Here is an 18,423-nt window from a genome sequence, read left to right as displayed (position 1 = left end):
CATGTCAGGGGGCTGGTCTATGACTCAGTGCAGTGGTCTGAATGAGGATCCATGTCAGGGGGCTGGTCTATGACTCAGTGCAGTGGTCTGAATGAGAATCCATGTCAGGGGGCTGATCTATGACTCAGTGCAGTGGTCTGAATGAGAATGGCTCCCACAGGCTCATGGATTTGAATGCTTAGTCACCAGGAGTGGAATTATTTGAGAAGGATGAGATATGGCATTGCTGGGGCAGCTGTGGTCTTGGTGGTGGAAATGTGCCACTAGGGGTGGGCTTTGAGGTTTCAAAAGCCCTAGCCTGGCCCATCATTTCTCTCTTCTTGCTGCTGCAAATCCAGATGTAGAACTCAAGCAACAAGCATGATATGAAATTCACACACACACACACACACACACACACACAGAAGTTGCCCATGTAGAACTCAAGCAACAAGCATATGAAATTCACACACACACACACACACACACACACACACAGAAGTTGCCCATGTAGAACTCAAGCAACAAGCATGATATGAAATTCACATACACACACACACACACACACACACACACACACACACACACACAGAAGCTGCCCATAGGACCTGAAGGTATACCAAAAGCTTTAGGAGGTGCTGCAGGAAACTCAGGAGGGACCAGAGATGCTAAGGGGAAAGCCTCTGTCTTTCTAGCTAATGTCCCACTTCTCCCTTCTCGGTTACTTTGGAATGAAAATGAGTTATTTTACTTCCAGACATGACAGCGTGCCATGGACACCTCTAGTCCTTGTCCTGAGATTCGGCTGAAGTTTCCAGGCACAGGAAGAGACACATTAGCTTGCCTGGATAATCTAATAGTACAGTAACCAAAGAAAGAAGGCAGCTAGGCTCAGGCGTCGAGCTCCAGCAGAGCAGACCGTCCATCTACCAGACCCACCCACATTGGGATTTGCTTCTAAATTTTCAGCTTACCTCCTTTCTCTCCTTCAGGTTGGTCACCATGACAATGGTAGCTGTGTTTTGTTCCCATATCATTCTCCAGAAATCATTCACTGTTTCTTCTTTTGGTCCTAAAGCAGCCGAAGTGAGGATTGAAAAGGGGAATAATTCTAGGAATCTGAGACTACTTAGTCCCGATTTTTGAAGTTTTGTGCCTACATATCTTGAGGGGAATATCCACCTTATTATCCATCCATCCACCTGCCAACTGAATGTTTCCCATGCCTCTACCACATGTGTACCAGACACTTCATTAGGACTGTGGACAGGAGGCTTCTGAGTAGGAAAGAACACAATGGTTCTTTAAGGGTAAAGGTTTAGAAGTCATGACTGATTACTGACCACAGTCCAGACAATAAGCCAGCGGCTAACTCTGACATTTACTCTGTCCTATTACACTCTGGAGTAAAGGTTATCAACCCCAGAGAGGTTGAGAGAACTGTTCAGCCTGGAGTTTAAATTTACTTACAGCTCTTCTCAGAAAGCTGTAAGAAGTTCCTAAAGAAAGCCAGGCTCTGTACTATGAATGAGGTGGGGGGGGGGGGGGGGAGAGGGAGAGGGAGAAGGAGAAGGATAGGGAGAGGGACAGGGAGAGGGAGGAGAAATGCTGAGAGGGAGAGGGAGTAGCTGGGGAGGGAGGCCTATGAGCTGGAGGAGTTGAGGTGGGGGCAGAGGAGAGAAGGGCTGGGATGCTAGCCTGGACTTTGAATTGTGCAGCAGGTACATGTGATGCTGAGGGAGCCTGTGGGCCAGCATGCTTTGTTACACTAACAGGTACCACAAGGTGGCCATTGTCCCTTCTGCCAGTGGTGAGGGAGATGACTCCCCGAGGAATGCTGCCTTTATCTGACAGCCAGAAATCCCCCTACAGCCCAGGTTGAACCCTATTTTTGATATTTGGATGGCCCTTTGGAATTTGAGGAACTGGAATCTCCTTGGATGTAACACTGCTCTTCCAGAGGACCTGGGGTCAATTCCTAGCACCTGCATGGTGGCTCTCAATCATCTGTAACTCGTCACAGGGAAACTGAGGCCTATATACAAGGGGCACAGTAAAGATCCATGATTGGGGGGCTTATTGTCGATAAGAGAGAGAGACCACCAGAGGTGCCTGAAGAGTCCAGAGCAGAGACAAAGCCCAGACTGAGCATGGCCTGCAGAGCAGAGCACACTTCCTTAGAGCCCTGCAAACCTTTCTGGCATATCTATAGCTTTCCTTCTTCCCTATGCTAATCTTTCCCTTTCTGCTGTTGTTGTTTTTTAAGATGGGGTCTCACTATGTATCTCTGGCTGGCCATCTCCCGCATCATTGGCAGAAGGGACAAATGGCCACATGTGGTTCCTATTTGTACCAGAGCGCATGCTGGCCTGCAGCCTCCCTCAGCATCACACATGTCTGCTGCACATCTCTAGCCTCCCAGACCCCCCCTCCCTCCCCATCCTGCTCACGGGCCTCTCTCCCCAGCTCCCCCTCCTCTGTCTCTCCTGCTACTCTGGCTATGCTCTGGGCTCTCTGTCTCCCTCCCTCTTTCTCTTTCTTCTTCTCCCTCCTTTATTCATTTCTTTCTCTCTCTGTTCTGCTCTTGCTATCCCATGACTGTGTTCAGTCTCCTCCTCTTGCTCTCTGTTCTGGACTCTTCCAGATTCTCCTGGAATGTTTTCTCTCTCACATCTACAATAAACCTTCCCCTTAACCATTTCAAACAGCAGCTATATTGTCAGCTTATACAAACAGTGGTGCTTTTAACCACTGAGCCATCTCTCAAGTTCCAAGGGACTTTTTAAAAAAGGACCTTTCAAAACTTAGTCATCATGATGCATGTCATTAGGTGCAAACCTGTAAGATGTATTATATTTCCTTCTTTCTTGTGTGTGAGAGTACGTATGCACATGTTCATGTGTGTTTGCGTGCATTTGCATATTACTGTAGAGGCACATTGCTTGGCTATGGGGTAAGAAGTCAAAGACTAGGGTTTCCTCAATTACTCTCAACCTTATTTTTTTGAAGACACTCTCACTAACCTGGAGCTTGTTAACTAGATAGGCTGTCTAGCCCGTGAGTCCCTAGGACCTTTCCGTCTCTGCCTCTCCTACAGTGGAATCTAGTACGTGCTGTCATGCCTTTTAACGAGGTTGCTAGGGATCTAAATTCAGGTTTTTATGTTTGTGTAGCAACCACTTTACCAAATGAGCCATTTCCCCAGCCCCCACATATCTTTTAGGTGATAGCAACTGGAGAAAAGTTACTGTATTTTCATTACTTCATTTAGTCTTTGGGCAAAATCCCCCACCCTCAACTCAGTATGGGAATCATGGTTTAGCCCAAGAATAAAAAGTTGTCATCACCTTGTGCAGCAATGAATTTGTTCTTTTCCTGGTAGCCCTGGTGGAAAGGGATGAGAAAGAAAAGTGAAAAGCAGAAGTTGGCAGGAATGACTTTCCTGTCAGCCTCTCAGTTCACAAAGCCTCCCCTGTCTAGGCAATTCATAAGAATTTCCATTACAGAAAGCCCAGGAGGGCTGGTGTTGGGGAGGAGAACCAGAGACCGTGAGGCTCAGATAGTGCAGGTCGTCTTCTCAAGGTGAGTTGTTAGGAATACTGGGGGAGAACATCCAGAGGCTGACCCCTGGGCTACATGTTTCTGAACTTTACTAGTAGCCAACAATGTGGGTTTTAGTGTTCGTGGGGTGAGGCCTTCCAAGACAGAGCATAAAAGGTGGCTCCTGGTGAAGCTGGGCTGAAACTGGGGAGAAAAAAAGCATTTGTTCTTGAAGATGTTTCTCAGGTGTAAACAAACTCTTCAGAAACAGCCTGGTTTGACAGTGAGTGGCTCCATTAGTCAGTGGGAGACAAGAAACAAAGGCGACAGGGACGCCACTCAAAGAGATAAGGAGTCTCTGACAAGACTGCACCAGACAGGGTCTTTTTTCTCCCTACTGCAGTTGGCAGTAAGGTGGGCAATAGGAAGCAGTCTTGCTAGGACACCAGGCCACACCAAGGTAGTGGTAAAATCAAAGAACAGATATAAACCTGAGAAGTCATTTTCTGTTCTAGTTCAAACAAGGGCAGGATAGAACTGGTTCATAGCAGAGAAGAAAATAGTAGGCTTCTTACAACTTTCTTTTGAACAGGAATTTAGTTTTCAGAAATGTTTTAAATCATTACAATGTGAAAACTGAGACAGCCATAATTCAGGATACTCAATTCTGCCCCAGTTCTAAATGTGTAATTAAAGTGATGCGCTCTTAAGAAACACTCTATGCATGCCACACTCTGGCTTCATGAAAAGCCACTGTTGAAGTCTCAATGGAACATAAAAAAACTTTTAAAAAATCAACAAAACAAACATATAGATGTGGAAGCCAGCACCAGAGTGTTTCCTAGTGGAGTGGGTCAGTTAACTCCTCAGCTGAGAGCCCTCTGTGATACAGTAACATCACCTAATTACAAGCAGAACAGAAGGAAAGACTACTATACTAAGGGGTGGATGAATGTGGCTACTTAGCTGCTTCCTTGTGTCTGTGCTTTCTGAAAACTGAGCCCCAGCTGGTGGTGTAGGTAGAATTGACATTCCTTCCAGTGGAAACACTTTGAAAGACTTGCTATATGCCTCAGGTATCCAAAGGTAATGAAGGTCTAGACCAGAGTCTCCTGTCAATGTGTCCAGGGTGGTGCTTCATCAAGTCCTGTGATCATTAGCAGGTGAGGTGACCTTTGTGTTGCCCAGAATATAGTAGTCTCCTGTTGTCTGCACCACTCCAGGGTATCTAGGGCCACTTTCCTTCTCTCAGGCCTGATTCAAAGTGGACGGACTGACCAGACTTACTTGGTCGTTGCTTTTCTTGTCTTGGTCTCCCTTATTTTTACTATTGAGGGTAAGATCTGCTTTTGTTTGTAGCATTTGAAAATGCTCAAAAAAGGGTTTACAGAAATACACATCTAGATTCAGTTTTCTGTACTGGAAACTGTAGTGAATGATGAAAAGATAAACAGAAATATATTTTAAATTAATCACTATTTAAAAAGGAAATTAGCCACTTAAAAATTCAGATTTGTTAGGAAAAGCTTGTGGTGGCAACCTCTCAAAACACAGCAAGGAAGAAATCAAGAGATAGCAGCTAATAGTGCCTCATGGCATAAACAAGAAGAGTTCAGGCTCCTTACATTAATGAATGAAGCATTGATGTAATCAGAATCTGGAACCCCCTCAACAGGTGTCAGGTGCACTCTAGAGTGGTCATCTGGAAAAAAACAAAGAAATTAACACTTCAATAGATCCAATCTTGTTAATGTCCCTGAAGCAGATTAGCTCAGACATCTTGTGTCTCTGTGACTGAGACATGGTATTCCAGTGTTCTTTTTTATATAGTCTTACTTTGTAGATCAGGCTAACCCAGGACTCCCATTGTAACCCACACTGACTTGAACTCACGACAATCCTCCTGCTTGAGCCTCCCATGTGCTAGGTTCACAGAAGCCACTGTACCTTGCATGTAGATTGTAGGAAACATTTTACAAAATATTTATTTTGTGTGCATCTGCCTGCTTGTGCTTGTGTAGCTCAGCAGACAACTTAAGAGAATCAAGTTTCCCCCTCCATGAACGCAGGTCACTAGGCCTGGAAGCAGCCTTTACCCTGAGCCCCCTTGCTGCTTTCCACACTTGCCCTTGAAAACTGCTGTTTAGTCTTAGCACCCAGGAGGCAGGGGTAGGCAGAGCTCTGTGAGTTTGAGGACAGCCTGGCTTATTTTTGGACAGCCAGAGCTACATAGAGAAACCGTGACTCAAAATTTTTTTGTTTAATATTAGTGTGTGTGTGTGTGTGTGTGTGTGTGTGTGAAGGTCAGAGAATAACTTTCATGAGTTGGTTTACTCCCTCTATTTTTGGTCGAACTCAGGGTGTCAGGAATCTTTACCTGCTAAGCCATCTCACCAGCCCTCAACATTATTTAACTTCTAATAATGATGATGATGATGATGATAATAATAACTATTATTATTGTATGTGTGTGAGATGCATGTGAGGGTACATGTGCTACCCCACACATGTGAAGGTCAGAGGAGAATGCTGTAAAGTTGGTTTGCTCTTTCCACATTTATACAGATTCCAAGGATTGCATCAGGGTCTCAGGCTTACTTACTGAGGTAGCTCTCACTGCTGTTTTTAGTGCCCTAAATATGTAAACAGTTCTACCACATTAGGGTTATTTTATTGTATCTATAATATAGAATATTAGACAGTTGATAAAAAGTGTTTTTTGACAGATGAACTGACAATATATATATATTAAAGTCAGAGGGGTGTATACTGTACACTATACCTAGTATATGTAAAAATGTTGTGTACATATATACCACACACAAGGATACAAATAGATTGCAGGTTTTACCAATAACACCTGAGTAGGTATTTTCAATATTTGTTCAATTATTGCTAAATTATGTACAAATACTATCTAGAAAGCAAACATTTTAAAAGTATGAGGACCTGTGAAATGGTTGAAAGGGTAAAAGCCCTTACTGCCAAGCCTGGCAACCCAAGGAGCTACGAGGAAGGAGAGACCCAGCTCCTGCACACTGTCTTCCAACTGCTGCATGTGTGCCATGGCGTATGTGTAGCTACACACACACACAAAATGCAAGTAAAGTTAAAAAAGAATTTAAAAAGATACTTTTTTTTAGACAAGATTTATTATTGCATGAGTCAGACCCCCTGAAGCTAGAGTTTCAGAAGGTTGTGAGCCTCCGTGTGGGTACTGAACTGAACCTAGTCCTCCGCAAGAGCAGAAACTGCTCTTAACAGATGAGCCATCTCTCTAGCCCCCAAATGAGAAATTTAAAAAAAGCCAATATATAAATACAAAGAAGGTCAAACATCTTTGTCTTATACCCTAATAGGTAAAGCAAACTCCTTAGCAGGGACTTAAAAAATATGTTAGACAACACCAACTGATTATCAGTGGCTACCTCTGGGAAGAAGTTATGCTTAGGCTCAAAGCGGGTCTCCAAAATGGTACTGCTATTGACAATGTCCTAAGTGACAGCTGGGCTGCCTAAACTCAGCATCTCCAGGAATCTTGTGAAGTAAGTTCTGTTTGTCAGGAAAGCCATGACTTTCCTTCCCTGAGCCTTACAACCACCTCTGGCAGTGGGCTGTAACAGGTCAGCGCCCGATGCTGGCTCCTCGGCTGTTCTGATTCACATGCACCTTCCATGTCACTACCTGCTCCCCTTAACGCTGGCAAGGCTTCTCCCTGCTTTTACTGTTCTCTCTCACCTGAGAGACAGCCTCTCAAGTTAGATTTCCCAATATACCTTTCTTCCTAGCAATGGAGTGGTTTTGTTCACTAATCCTTGCTTACAGCTAAAGAGAGAACTTCGTATAATAGTTTGAGTGAACAGTGTGTATATCAAATCAACCCACCAACCAACCAATCAACCCACCCACCAACCCACCAACCCACCAACCAACCAACCAACCCTCCCACCCACCCACCAACCCACCAACCAACCAACCAACCAACCCACCAACCAACCAACACACCCACCAACCCACCAACCAACCAACCAACCAACCAACCAACCAACCAACCAACCATATGACCTACTTTCTGCCTGGTTCCATGAAGCTGCCCCACCTGGTTTCTAGTAACAGGCCTGCAATTCAAACTGTGTTCCACTGTCCCATCTGACTATGGGGACAATGAATATGGACAATGCACATGCTCTTTCAGCCCTAAGGACCAAGCACATTCTTATTCTTCTTCCCCCTCCTTCTCTTCTTCCTCTTGCTCCGGCCTTGCTCGCTCGCTCCAGGCCCCTGTTTGCTCTGCCCCATAAATTTTTCTATTTCTTTCTCATTACAGATGGTTGTGAGTCACCATGTGGTTACTGGGACTTGAACTCATGAAGAACAGTCAGTGTTCTTAACCATTGAGTCATCTCACCAGCCCAAGCACATTCTTCTCTTTGCCCTCCTGCTACCTACTTCAAGATTCTTTCCATCCTCAAAGAATCTATCTAGAGGTATAGTTTCAGATCACACTTCAAGACACCCTACACTCACAAGGCAGGATGTTTACATAACGATTTTTTTCCTTGTTTTCTTCCTTGGAGGCAGCCTCACAGGTGGCCTGGATAGGACAAGCAGGGAGAGCCTGAAAGGTTAAGAGAAATTAAAGGAGTTATTAAGAAGGATAAATACCAAGCAGACATTCTGCTTGACCACACTTGATCGGTCAGTAAGTCCTATTTGGGGGGTGCGAGGGGAACACAGACCCAGGTGAATATTAGCAGCCTAACACAGAAAATTCACCTTTCTCCTATATCGCTTCAAGCCTTAAGGATTCACTACCAAGAATCCATGCTTTCTTTTTATATGATTTATCTATATAAAATAATCCATGCATGCTTTCTATATGATTATTTGTTAGTTAGAGGACTATTACAATGTGTGACCAAAACAGACTACACCTGTAAACTGGGAGTGGGGATTATAAAGGGAAAAATAGGTCACTTGTCTATATATGTATGTATATATGTATTTTACCCATCATGCAAAGACAAGATGAAACTCAAATGTGAACTACTCTTGAGTGACTGGTTAGCCCATGCTTCTTTAGGGGGTCTTTCAGAGACAAGGCACCCAACCTCTAGCACTGTATGGCGAGGACGGGTGGGCAGCACCCTCACAGGGGTGTGGCAGGTGGGAAGCAGTGGAGATGGATGAAGTGACAGAGAATGGTTATCTATTCTGGAGCAACTATAGTGTGGCTGGCACAGGAAGGATGCAGGTAAACAAAGTGTCCTGACATGAGAGCCTGTAAATCAGTTAACGCTCTCAGCCTGTATTACCTCATCTTCAACACGAGGAGTGAATGATACAGGGTCATGTATGGTACAAAGCAGTATTCAGGAAATCATTAGGTGACATTAAACTAGTAAAACAAGTAAAAAAAAATATATATATATATACACATACATATATGCCATGAAAAGCAGAATGCTATTAAAAATTTATCAGAAAGGGCAAAATTTAGATCAAAAGTAGATGCCCATGTGGAAGGATGAGGCAGGAGATACTACTCCAGTAACAAGTAACAGAACCGGTGAAGATCCAGAGCTCTGTACAAAGACTGAGAAGTCGGTAAGTTAACACACAGGAGGCGGGTGGAGATGGCAGGACGCAGGAGGAGTCTGACAAGGTGAGACTTGTTTTCACAGGTATCCTTAAGACAGGAGTTTAGATCTTAAATACATGAGTAAACTCATTGAGGGTTTTAAGAATGAAACTAGTTACACGATAAATACCTCTGGTTGCTTTGTGAAAAATAAGACTGCAGAGAGGCAAGAATCAAAGCCTGGGAGACGCAGGTTAAGATATGTGGTGTGAGTAAGAAAGGCCTCCAGAGGCGTACGCACTGCAATCCTAGTCATCAAGAAGTGGAGTTACTTGAAAAGGATTAGAGGTGTGAGCTTGTTGGAGAAAGTGTCTCTGTGGGGCTCTGAGGTCCCAGAAGCCCTAGTCAGGTCCAGGCTCTCTCAGGGTTAGGGTCAGGAGGGCCGTGCTCTAGTGCCTGCCTGTGTGCCCCCATGCCCAACTACCATGGCAATGGACTGAACCTCTGAAACTGTAAGCAAGCCCCCATTAAATGGGTTCTTTCATAATAGTTGCCTTGGTCATGCTGTCTCTTCACAGCAGCAGAACTGTGACTAAGACAGATGACAATACGAGCAAGTGCACCTGAGCTATATTCCGGAGTTAACAGTTGCTGCATTTGGAGATGGATGCAAGTGAAGCAGTCTGAGGGGAGCAAAGGGAATGAAGGAGAACTCCCGGGCTTCCGATTTTGGGAATAAGAATGATTAAAGGATGGAGATGCCAGCTTTGGGGAAACTGCTTTTGTCTGATGAAACTGCTCTAAGGAGAAATAAGCCTATTTCCCAGACCTTGCATGATGAGGTATGAATTACACTGTAAATCTAAAGGTGAGGGCATCAGTCTCAACCTGTCATTCCCTCCTGACTCAAGAGAGTTCAGTTCCACTAAGATGACCAGTTCTCCACTCTGTGCTGTCAACATATGCGGAAAGGAAAGTTTCTTGCTTTTCTTTTCTTTGTGCCAACTCTTGCATACAGAACTGAGAACTTATCTAATCCTGGAATTCCCCAATCCACTTACACTGCATCATCTTTGGTCTAGGCTGGGTTTCCATGCTGGCACAGGACAGGTGAAATGCCTGCTCTTTCAATTCCCAGACTAACCCTTTCCTAAGAGTCCTACAATTTCTTTTTAAAAATGATGTAGAACAGAGAAAGGGAAGGTGAGATTACTGAACTAGCCATGGCTGGCCTTGAACTTATAACTGAAAATGACCTTGACTTTATGATCCTTCTGCCTCCACTTCCAGAACGCTGAGATTAAAGAAAGGTGTCACCAAGCTCCATTTTATGTGGTGTCAGGGATCAAACCCATGGCTCTGTATGCAAAGCAAGTAATCCCAACTGGGCTATATGCCTAACCCCCCCAGAACACAATCTGTACTATGGAAGGGTAAGGAATGAGAGACTGGTGCCCCCACAGTGCTATCAGGACCACCTGGGGAGAGATGGGAAGAAAGATAGAGCTTGTTCTGCCTATGTCAGGGACATAACAAAGGGGGCCTTACACCACTTTCATTTTTGCTCTGAGAAACAGCTTGCCTAACTCCTGGAAGAAGCTTTAGAACTGAGTGATCAGAAGACATCAACTTCTCTAGAAAACTCTAGGTAGCATCAAAGATCATTTCATTTCTTAGTCAAACTTTAACTGAACCAGGGTTATGTGCTTCAACATTTTTTTAAAAAGGTACACCTGCCATCCACTTTAACTTACAGGTTCATTCTGGATTCTTTTTTTTTCTTCTATATTCTTTGTTTACATTCTAAAAGCTTTCCCTTTTCCCAGTTCCCCCCCCCCCATATGTTCCATAAGTCCTCTTCTCTCCATCCATTCTCCTATCTTTCCCCCCTCCCTTTTCTCTGTCCAGGTACTCCCCTACAATGCTGGATCAAGCCTTTCCAGGATTAGGGCCCTCTTCTTCCTTCTTCATGGGAATCATTTGATATGCTAATTGTATATTCAGTATTCAGAGCTTCAGGGCTAATTAATATCCACTTATCAATGATTGCATTCCATGTGTATTCTTTTGTGATTGCATTATCTCGCTTAGGATGATGACCTCAGAAAATGGAAAAATCTGCCATGCTCGTGGATTGGCAGGATTAATATAGTTAAAATGGCCATCTTGCCAAAAGCAATATACAGATTAAATGCAATCCCCATCAAAATCCCAACTCAGTTCTTCACAGAGTTAGAAAAAGCAATTCTCAAATTTATCTGGAATAACAAAAAACCCAGGATAGCTAAAACTATTCTCAACAGTAAAAGAACTTCTGGGGGTATTAGTATCCCAGACCTCAAGCAATACTACAGAGCAATAGTGTTAAAAACTGCATGGTATTGGCACAGGGACAGGCAAGTGGACCAATGGAATAGAATTGAAGACCCAGAAATGAATCCACACATCTATGGTCACTTGATCTTCGACAAAGGAGCGGAAAACATCCAGTGGAAAAAAGATAGCCTTTTCAACAAATGGTGCTGGCTCAACTGGAGATCAGAATGCAGGAGAATGCGAATTGATCCATTCTTATCTCCTTGTACTAAGCTCAACTCCAGGTGGATCAAAGACTTCCACATAAAACCAGACACACTGAAACTAATAGAAAAGAAACTGGGGAAAACCCTTGAGGACACAGGCACAGGGGAAAAGTTCCTGAACAGAACACCAATAACTTATGCTCTAAGATCAAGAATTGACAAATGGAATCTCATAAAATTACACAGTTTCTGTAAGGCAAAGGACACCGTCAAAAGGACAAAACGGCAACCAACAAATTGGGAAAAAATCTTCACCAACCCTACATCCGATAGAGGGCTAATATCTAATATATACAAAGAACTCAAGAAGTTAGACCCCAGGGAACCAAATAACCCTATTAAAAATGGGGTACAGACCTAAACAAAGAATTTTTGCCTGAAGAAATTCAGATGGCTGAGAAGCACCTTAAGAAATGCTCAACATCATTAGCCATTAGGCAAATGCAAATTAAAACAACCCTGAGATTTCACCTCACACCAGTCAGAAAGGCTAAGGTTAAAAACTCAGGAGACAGCAGGTGTTGGTGAGGATGTGGAGAAAGAGGAACACTCCTTCACTGCTGCTGGGATTGTAAGATGGTACAACCACTCTGGAAATCAGTCTGGCGGTCCCTAAGAAAACCGGACATGATACTTCCGGAGGACCCTGCTATACCTCTCCTGGGCATATACCCAGAGGATTCCCCAGCATGCAATAAGGACACATGCTCCACTATGTTCGTAGCAGCCTTATTTATAATAGCCAGAAGCTGGAAAGAATCCAGGTATCCCTCAATGGAAGAATGGATACAGAAAATGTGGTATATATACACAATGGAGTACTATTCAGCAATTAAAGACAATGAATTCATGAATTTTTTAGGCAAATGGATGGAACTGGAAAATATCATTCTGGATTCTTTTACTCTTGATTTCCTCTCTCTCCTTTCACAGGTAAGCTTGGAACTTATATATCTGTTATGATATACATCTCATATACTGCGGCCTTATTATTGCTCAGTGGATTTTGTGATGAGAATGGAAGCATAATAAAGTGCTAAGGTGCTTTCTGTTTGGATCAACATTATACTCATGTGCTGCAGTTTTGTTTATGTCAACTTGACATAAGTTGTCTAAGAGTGGGGGGACATGAAGTGAGAAAATGCCTCAAGAGTGCTCTGTAGGCAAGCCTATATGGCATTTTCTTAATTTGTGATTGATGGGGCAGGCCCAGTCCATTGTGTGTGGTGCCACCCCTGGGCAGATGAGCCTGAGTTCTATAAGAAAGCAGGCTAAGCAAGCCAGTAAGCAGCACCCCTCCATGCCTCTGCATCAGCTCCTGCCTTCAAGATCCTGCCCTGTTTTGAGTTTCTGTCCTGACTTCCCTCAATGATGAACTGTCAATGGGAAGTATAAACTGAAATAAACCCTTTCTCCCCCAAGTTGGTTTGATCATAGTATTTTATCTCAGCAATAGAAACCCTAAGACATGGGGGCTGGAGAGATGGCTCAGCAGTTAAGAGCACTGACTGCTCTTCCTAAGGTCCTGAGTTCAAATCCCAGCAACCACATGGTGGCTCACAACCACCTGTAATGAGATCTGACACCCTCTTCTGGTGTGTCTGAAGACAGCTACAGTGTACTTACATTAAATAAATAAATAAATAAATAAATAAATAAATAAATAAATAAAACTTAAAAAAAAAAAAAGCAACCCTAAGACATGTTCTGAAGTCATTCAAACTGTTGCTTGTAACTAGAATTTGTCCTTTTTAACAAATGAGAGATACAGTTTTGTTTTGGTCTTTTTGAACATTTCCTTGTGTTTTGTTTACATACAGGTATGTTTGTGTAAGTGTGCAGTGTTTGTGTGCCCCCAAAGAGGCCAGAAGATGGATGGCACCAGGTCCCAGGCAACTGGAGTTAGAGGAGGTTGTGAGCTTCTGATTTAGTGCTAGAAAAGGAACCCAGATCTTCTGCAGGAGCAGGCAGTGCTGTTAAACGCTGAGCCATCTCTCCAGTCCACATTATGATTTCTTAATTGCTGAGTCAGAACTGATTTTCAGTGTAACTGTGACTGTTTACACTACCAGTGTGACAGAAATTGGTTCCACTGGAACCTTCATCCACACTTGCTACTGTCATGCTTTAAATATATTAGATATCGTTGTAACTGACATTTCTATGTCACCGAAAAGGTCATCATCTTTCCAGTTTGCTGGTTCAAAGGGTTTCCTCCTCTATGCAGTACCTCATTAAGCATTTTCTCCACTGTTTTACTTTTTCCATTATTTCTGTATATATTGCGGATACTAACTGATCAGTTACCTGTACTCCTTCATTTTCTTTTATGGTCTATACTTATCAACATTTTTGTGTTACATGTACTCAAATTCTTTCACTTTACCAACATTTTCAGGTGTAAGAAATCCTTTCATGCTGGACAGTGGTGGTGCACGCCTTTGTCCAAGCCCTTGGGAGGCAGTGGCAGGTGGGTCTGAGTTCTAGGCCAGCCTGTTCTACAGAGTGAGTTCAAGGACAGCCAGGGCTACAACAGAGAAACCCTGTTGGGATGGGGGTCGGGAAGAAGAAACCCTTTCCTGCTGTGATGCCACAGGTGTGTTTTCCTATAATATTGTTATGCTTTCCAAACTTGTCCTTTAAACTTCAGTATGTATGTCAAGCGGAACTGGTACTTGCGTTTTATAAGAGACAGATGGCGCACTTCACTTACTCTCATAGGGCTGCCCAGTGTGCCAGTACTAGATACTGTAAAGTCATTCTTTCCCCAACCAAAAGGCAACAGTGTTTCTATGACGAATCACTGTTTCCATTTATACTCAGGTCTGTCTGCTCTTGGTATTTTGCTGTACTAGGTCGTCTGTCTACCCCGCTGACAACATCACACTGGTGTCATGAGGACTCATCCGTCTGCTAAGGCAGCTCTCCTCACCTTGTTTTTCTTCTTCGGAACTGTCTTGGCTAGTCTTGACTCTTTTCTCTTCCATAAAAATTTTAGAATCAGCTTGTCAAGTTCCACAAAAAACCTGTTGGGATTTTTATTGGAATTGCATTGAATCTGGGTTTCAGTCTGAGGAGAGTTGGCATCTTCACATAGTGAATTTCCTAATCCAGGATTTTATTTCTTCACTAGTTTAAGCTATTTTCCTTTAATGTATGCAAATATTTTTTTTTAATAATTTTCTCTAAAGATTTTGCAGATATTTTGTTAAATCTATTTTAAAGTACTTTACAGCTTGGATATAATATAAAAGATATATTTTAAAAGTAGTTTTAATGGCCTACATACAAAAATTAGATTTTATGCTGCTTTTCTATCTGATAAACTTATCTCCTGAGACTAAATTTTTCTGAAGAAATAGTTGTAGAAATAACTTCTTATTTTATCGTTGACTTTACAATCCTTTCTAGTCTTGCTTCCCTGTTCTGTCAGGATTACCAGAACTTGCTGGCTCTCAGGTCCCTGATACTGTCAAGTATCCTTCAAGCACTCTCCCCTCCAGCAGTTCTATGTAAAAGAACACAACAACCAGACACACTGAGTAACGTAAACCAGATCGGCTGGTGCTGAAGCACAGACATGGTGAATACCTGAAGCCCTTGTCATGATTCTTGCTAATTTCCCTGGGGTCTTAGCTCATCAAGGTAACTCAAATGTCCGTCTAGTTCCGTTACATGGCATACGTGTCTTCTTTACCTGGCATCCTAAAAATAAACCTGCCAGAGGAAGGCCACATGCAGGACCTCACTGGCTTTACCTCTTTCCTCTCTTCTCTCTTGGGAACTAAATCTTTTCTTTTTCTTTTTTTCTTTTCTTCTTTAAACCTTGAGCATTTTAGGAAACTAAAGCGTAGACAAATGCTGGTGAATAAGAAAGCTCCAGTTTATAATTAAGATGAAAGAGATACAGCCTCAAACTTCTAGTCAGTAGGAAGTCACAGAAATGCTGCACATTCTTTCTTCAGCTTGACAGACAGCTGTCAAGTTCTATGCCACCGTTTCTTTCCAGAACAACATATCTGGAAATCATATACCTTCCTCAGTGACCTGACCAGACATGTGCTGGCCAGAATTCAAAGGCAACTCCTTCATCCCAAATGCAATGCACCCACCAACATGTCCTACAGTCCATCAGCTTCACTCTTCAGATTAAAACATCATCACTACCTACTTAACAAAAAAAAAAAAAAAAAAAAAAAAGGAAAAGAATCTGAAGCCAGATGGTAGTGGTGTAAGCATTTAATCCCAGCGCTAGGGAGGCAAGTGGATCTCTGTGAATTTGAGGCCAGCCTAGTCTACAGAGTGAGTTCCAAGATAGCCAGGGCTACACAGAGGAAACCCTGTCTCAAAAACCCAAACTAGGAAAAAAAAAAAAAGCTTATTAAGGAAGTCCAGTGACACAGCAGAAAGCTGTTCCCATTGGTCCTTCCTATCACCAAGGCAGGGTCTGTTCTGCCAGAGCTGTCATGTGCATGCGTGTTCATGTGCGTGTGTGTGTGTGTGTGTGTGTGTGTGTGTGTGTGTGTGTATGTGTGTATGTTAGTGTCAAAGGACAGTTTGATGTCATGTCCTTCTTCAGGAGTTTGTTCTTTTTTTTTAGTGCACTGTAGCTGTCTTCAGACACACTGGAAGAGGGCATCAGTTGTGAGCTACCACATAGTGCTGGGAATTGAACTCAGGACCTCTGGAAGAGCAGTCAGTGCTCTTAACCACTGAGCGACCTCTCCAGCCCCCAGGAGCGTGTTCTTTAATAAGACTAGCTGGTCAGAAAGCCCATAAGGTCCACCCATCTCTACTTCCTTGGGATGGTGATTTTGGTGTCCTAGGCCTTTTAATATTGGTTCTGGGTCTGGAACTTAGGTCCTCAAACATTTTACTGACTAAGCCTTCTCCCAAGCCTGACTTCCTACTTTTCAATCCAGGAAGATTACGATGTCTTCACCAAGTCTCTAGTGGGATCTTGCTGTATGTCCTAGCATAGTCCTCGCTATGTAATACGCACTGGTGAAGAAAACACTGGAGCCTCTGAAAGATATGGGAAATGGGAGGCGGCTAGCTCAGTTACTTCAGGGGACCTACGAGACTAACCTGTTAGAGAAAGTGCCTCTTCTCAGCTGACAGTTAAGCTTGGGTCATCTCTTTAATTAGAGTGAGGCCAGGCACCTGTTTCTGACTAACCCTGACCAAGCACGGCCACATTCATATTCATTCACCCTATTTCTCTGTCTTAAGAATTTGCATATTTCCTGTGGTAACTCACATTGGCAAAGGAAAAAAAAAAGGATTTACTGGTCTCTAGCCTTGAAATAACCAATTTCTAGGAGTCTAGAATATCACTATGACATATTACTTTCAATGGAGCACTTAAAGGCCAGGTGAAGGAAGGAGTTCTGGCCTGAACTGGGATATATTAGGGGATACCTATGACAGCAGACTATCCATAGGTATACAAACTCCCTACCTACTCGATAAAGACTGTTACAGAAAAGCAAATGTATGTTCCGGGAGCACTGACCTACCATAGGCTCCGCCTTCACATAAAGCAGAGATCTTAAGTGGTACAGAGAACGTAAAAGCTTGAAGGACATCCAGCTACAGTGACATTCAGAGGAAATTTCTGTGTACAGTATGGATGCAACACCCATCAATTAAAGCTGACTGGCCTGTAGCCGAGACAGGAATAGAAGGTGGGACATCCGATAGGAAGAAAAGATTCTGGGATAATGGATGAGCAGGAGGACAGGCATGGAACCTGAGCGGAGGTAACCTGCCTCATAGCAGAACTTAGATTAGAATAAATGGGATATTAATTCATGAGATGGTTGGGGAATGGCCAAAACTTAAGGCCTAGGTATTTGTAAGTACAATTTGCATCTCAGGGTCATAATCTATAGAGCTTAGGGCTGAGAGAAAAAACTCGTATTTTACAGGTACATGCTATAGTCCCAGCATCTAAGATAGAAGAATGTTGTGAAACTCAAGGGTCTGAGGCCAGTCTGGGAAACACTACCTTGGAGGGAAGGGGAAATGAAGGGATAAAGAGACAGAACCAAATAGGCTAACACAGAGGACACATGGTCTTGGAAGCTGAGGCAGGAAGACCTGCAGTTCCTGGCATGTCTGGGCTACACAGTAAACTTCAGGACAACCTGGGCTATACAGTAAGTCAAATCGATACTGGCTTTTGATAAACCGAGTCAGCAATCAGCTAGAGCTGCAGATTTAACAACTGGCTTTCCCAGCAACGTTTTTTTCCTTAATGTAGAATCAACCACTAATACCCGAATCTAGGTTTAATGGGACAAGAATATGCTTTTTTTAAAGTTGCACACATTATTTAAAGCTGTTTCCTATTTTCTTTATTTTTATTGGTTATCTTACTTATTTATATTTCAAATGTCCCCCTTCCCAGTTTCCCCTCTGCAAACCTTCCATCCCATCCCCCCTTTGCCTCTATGAGGGTGCTCCTCCACCCACCCACCCTCCCACTCCCGCCTTACCCCTCTACCATCCCCCTATGCTGGGGCATCAAGCTTCCACAGGACCAAGGGCTTCCTTCCCCTTCCATTGATGCCAGATAAGGCCATCCTCTGCTACATATGTAATTGGAGCCATGGATCCCTGTCTACCCTTTGTTGGTGGTTTAGTCCGAGGGCTCTGGGGGTCCAGTTAGATAATGTTGTTCTTCCTATGGGGCTGCAAACACGTTCAGCTCCTTCAGTCCTTCCGTAACTCTTGTCA

General features: G+C 43.3%; 1 protein-coding gene across 1 annotated transcript in view; it reads right to left on the bottom strand.

Moving 5' to 3' along the window:
- Ptpra (protein tyrosine phosphatase receptor type A) overlaps positions 1-18,423 on the bottom strand; it is a 105,468-nt gene that overhangs the window by 16,132 nt on the left and 70,913 nt on the right. Inside the window, exons 7-10 of the mRNA XM_052183628.1 lie at positions 8,047-8,137; positions 5,145-5,221; positions 3,327-3,363; positions 954-1,051 (exon numbers count right to left, since the gene is read on the bottom strand). Of these exons, the coding sequence (XP_052039588.1) occupies positions 954-1,051; positions 3,327-3,363; positions 5,145-5,221; positions 8,047-8,137 (303 nt within the window). The remainder of the gene's footprint in view (positions 1-953; positions 1,052-3,326; positions 3,364-5,144; positions 5,222-8,046; positions 8,138-18,423) is intronic.

Source organism: Apodemus sylvaticus, chromosome 5 (genome assembly GCF_947179515.1).
Source record: "Apodemus sylvaticus chromosome 5, mApoSyl1.1, whole genome shotgun sequence".
Classification (NCBI taxonomy): domain Eukaryota; kingdom Metazoa; phylum Chordata; class Mammalia; order Rodentia; family Muridae; genus Apodemus; species Apodemus sylvaticus.
Note: the sequence above shows the minus strand (reverse complement) of the source record. Positions and strands in the feature narration are given on the sequence as shown.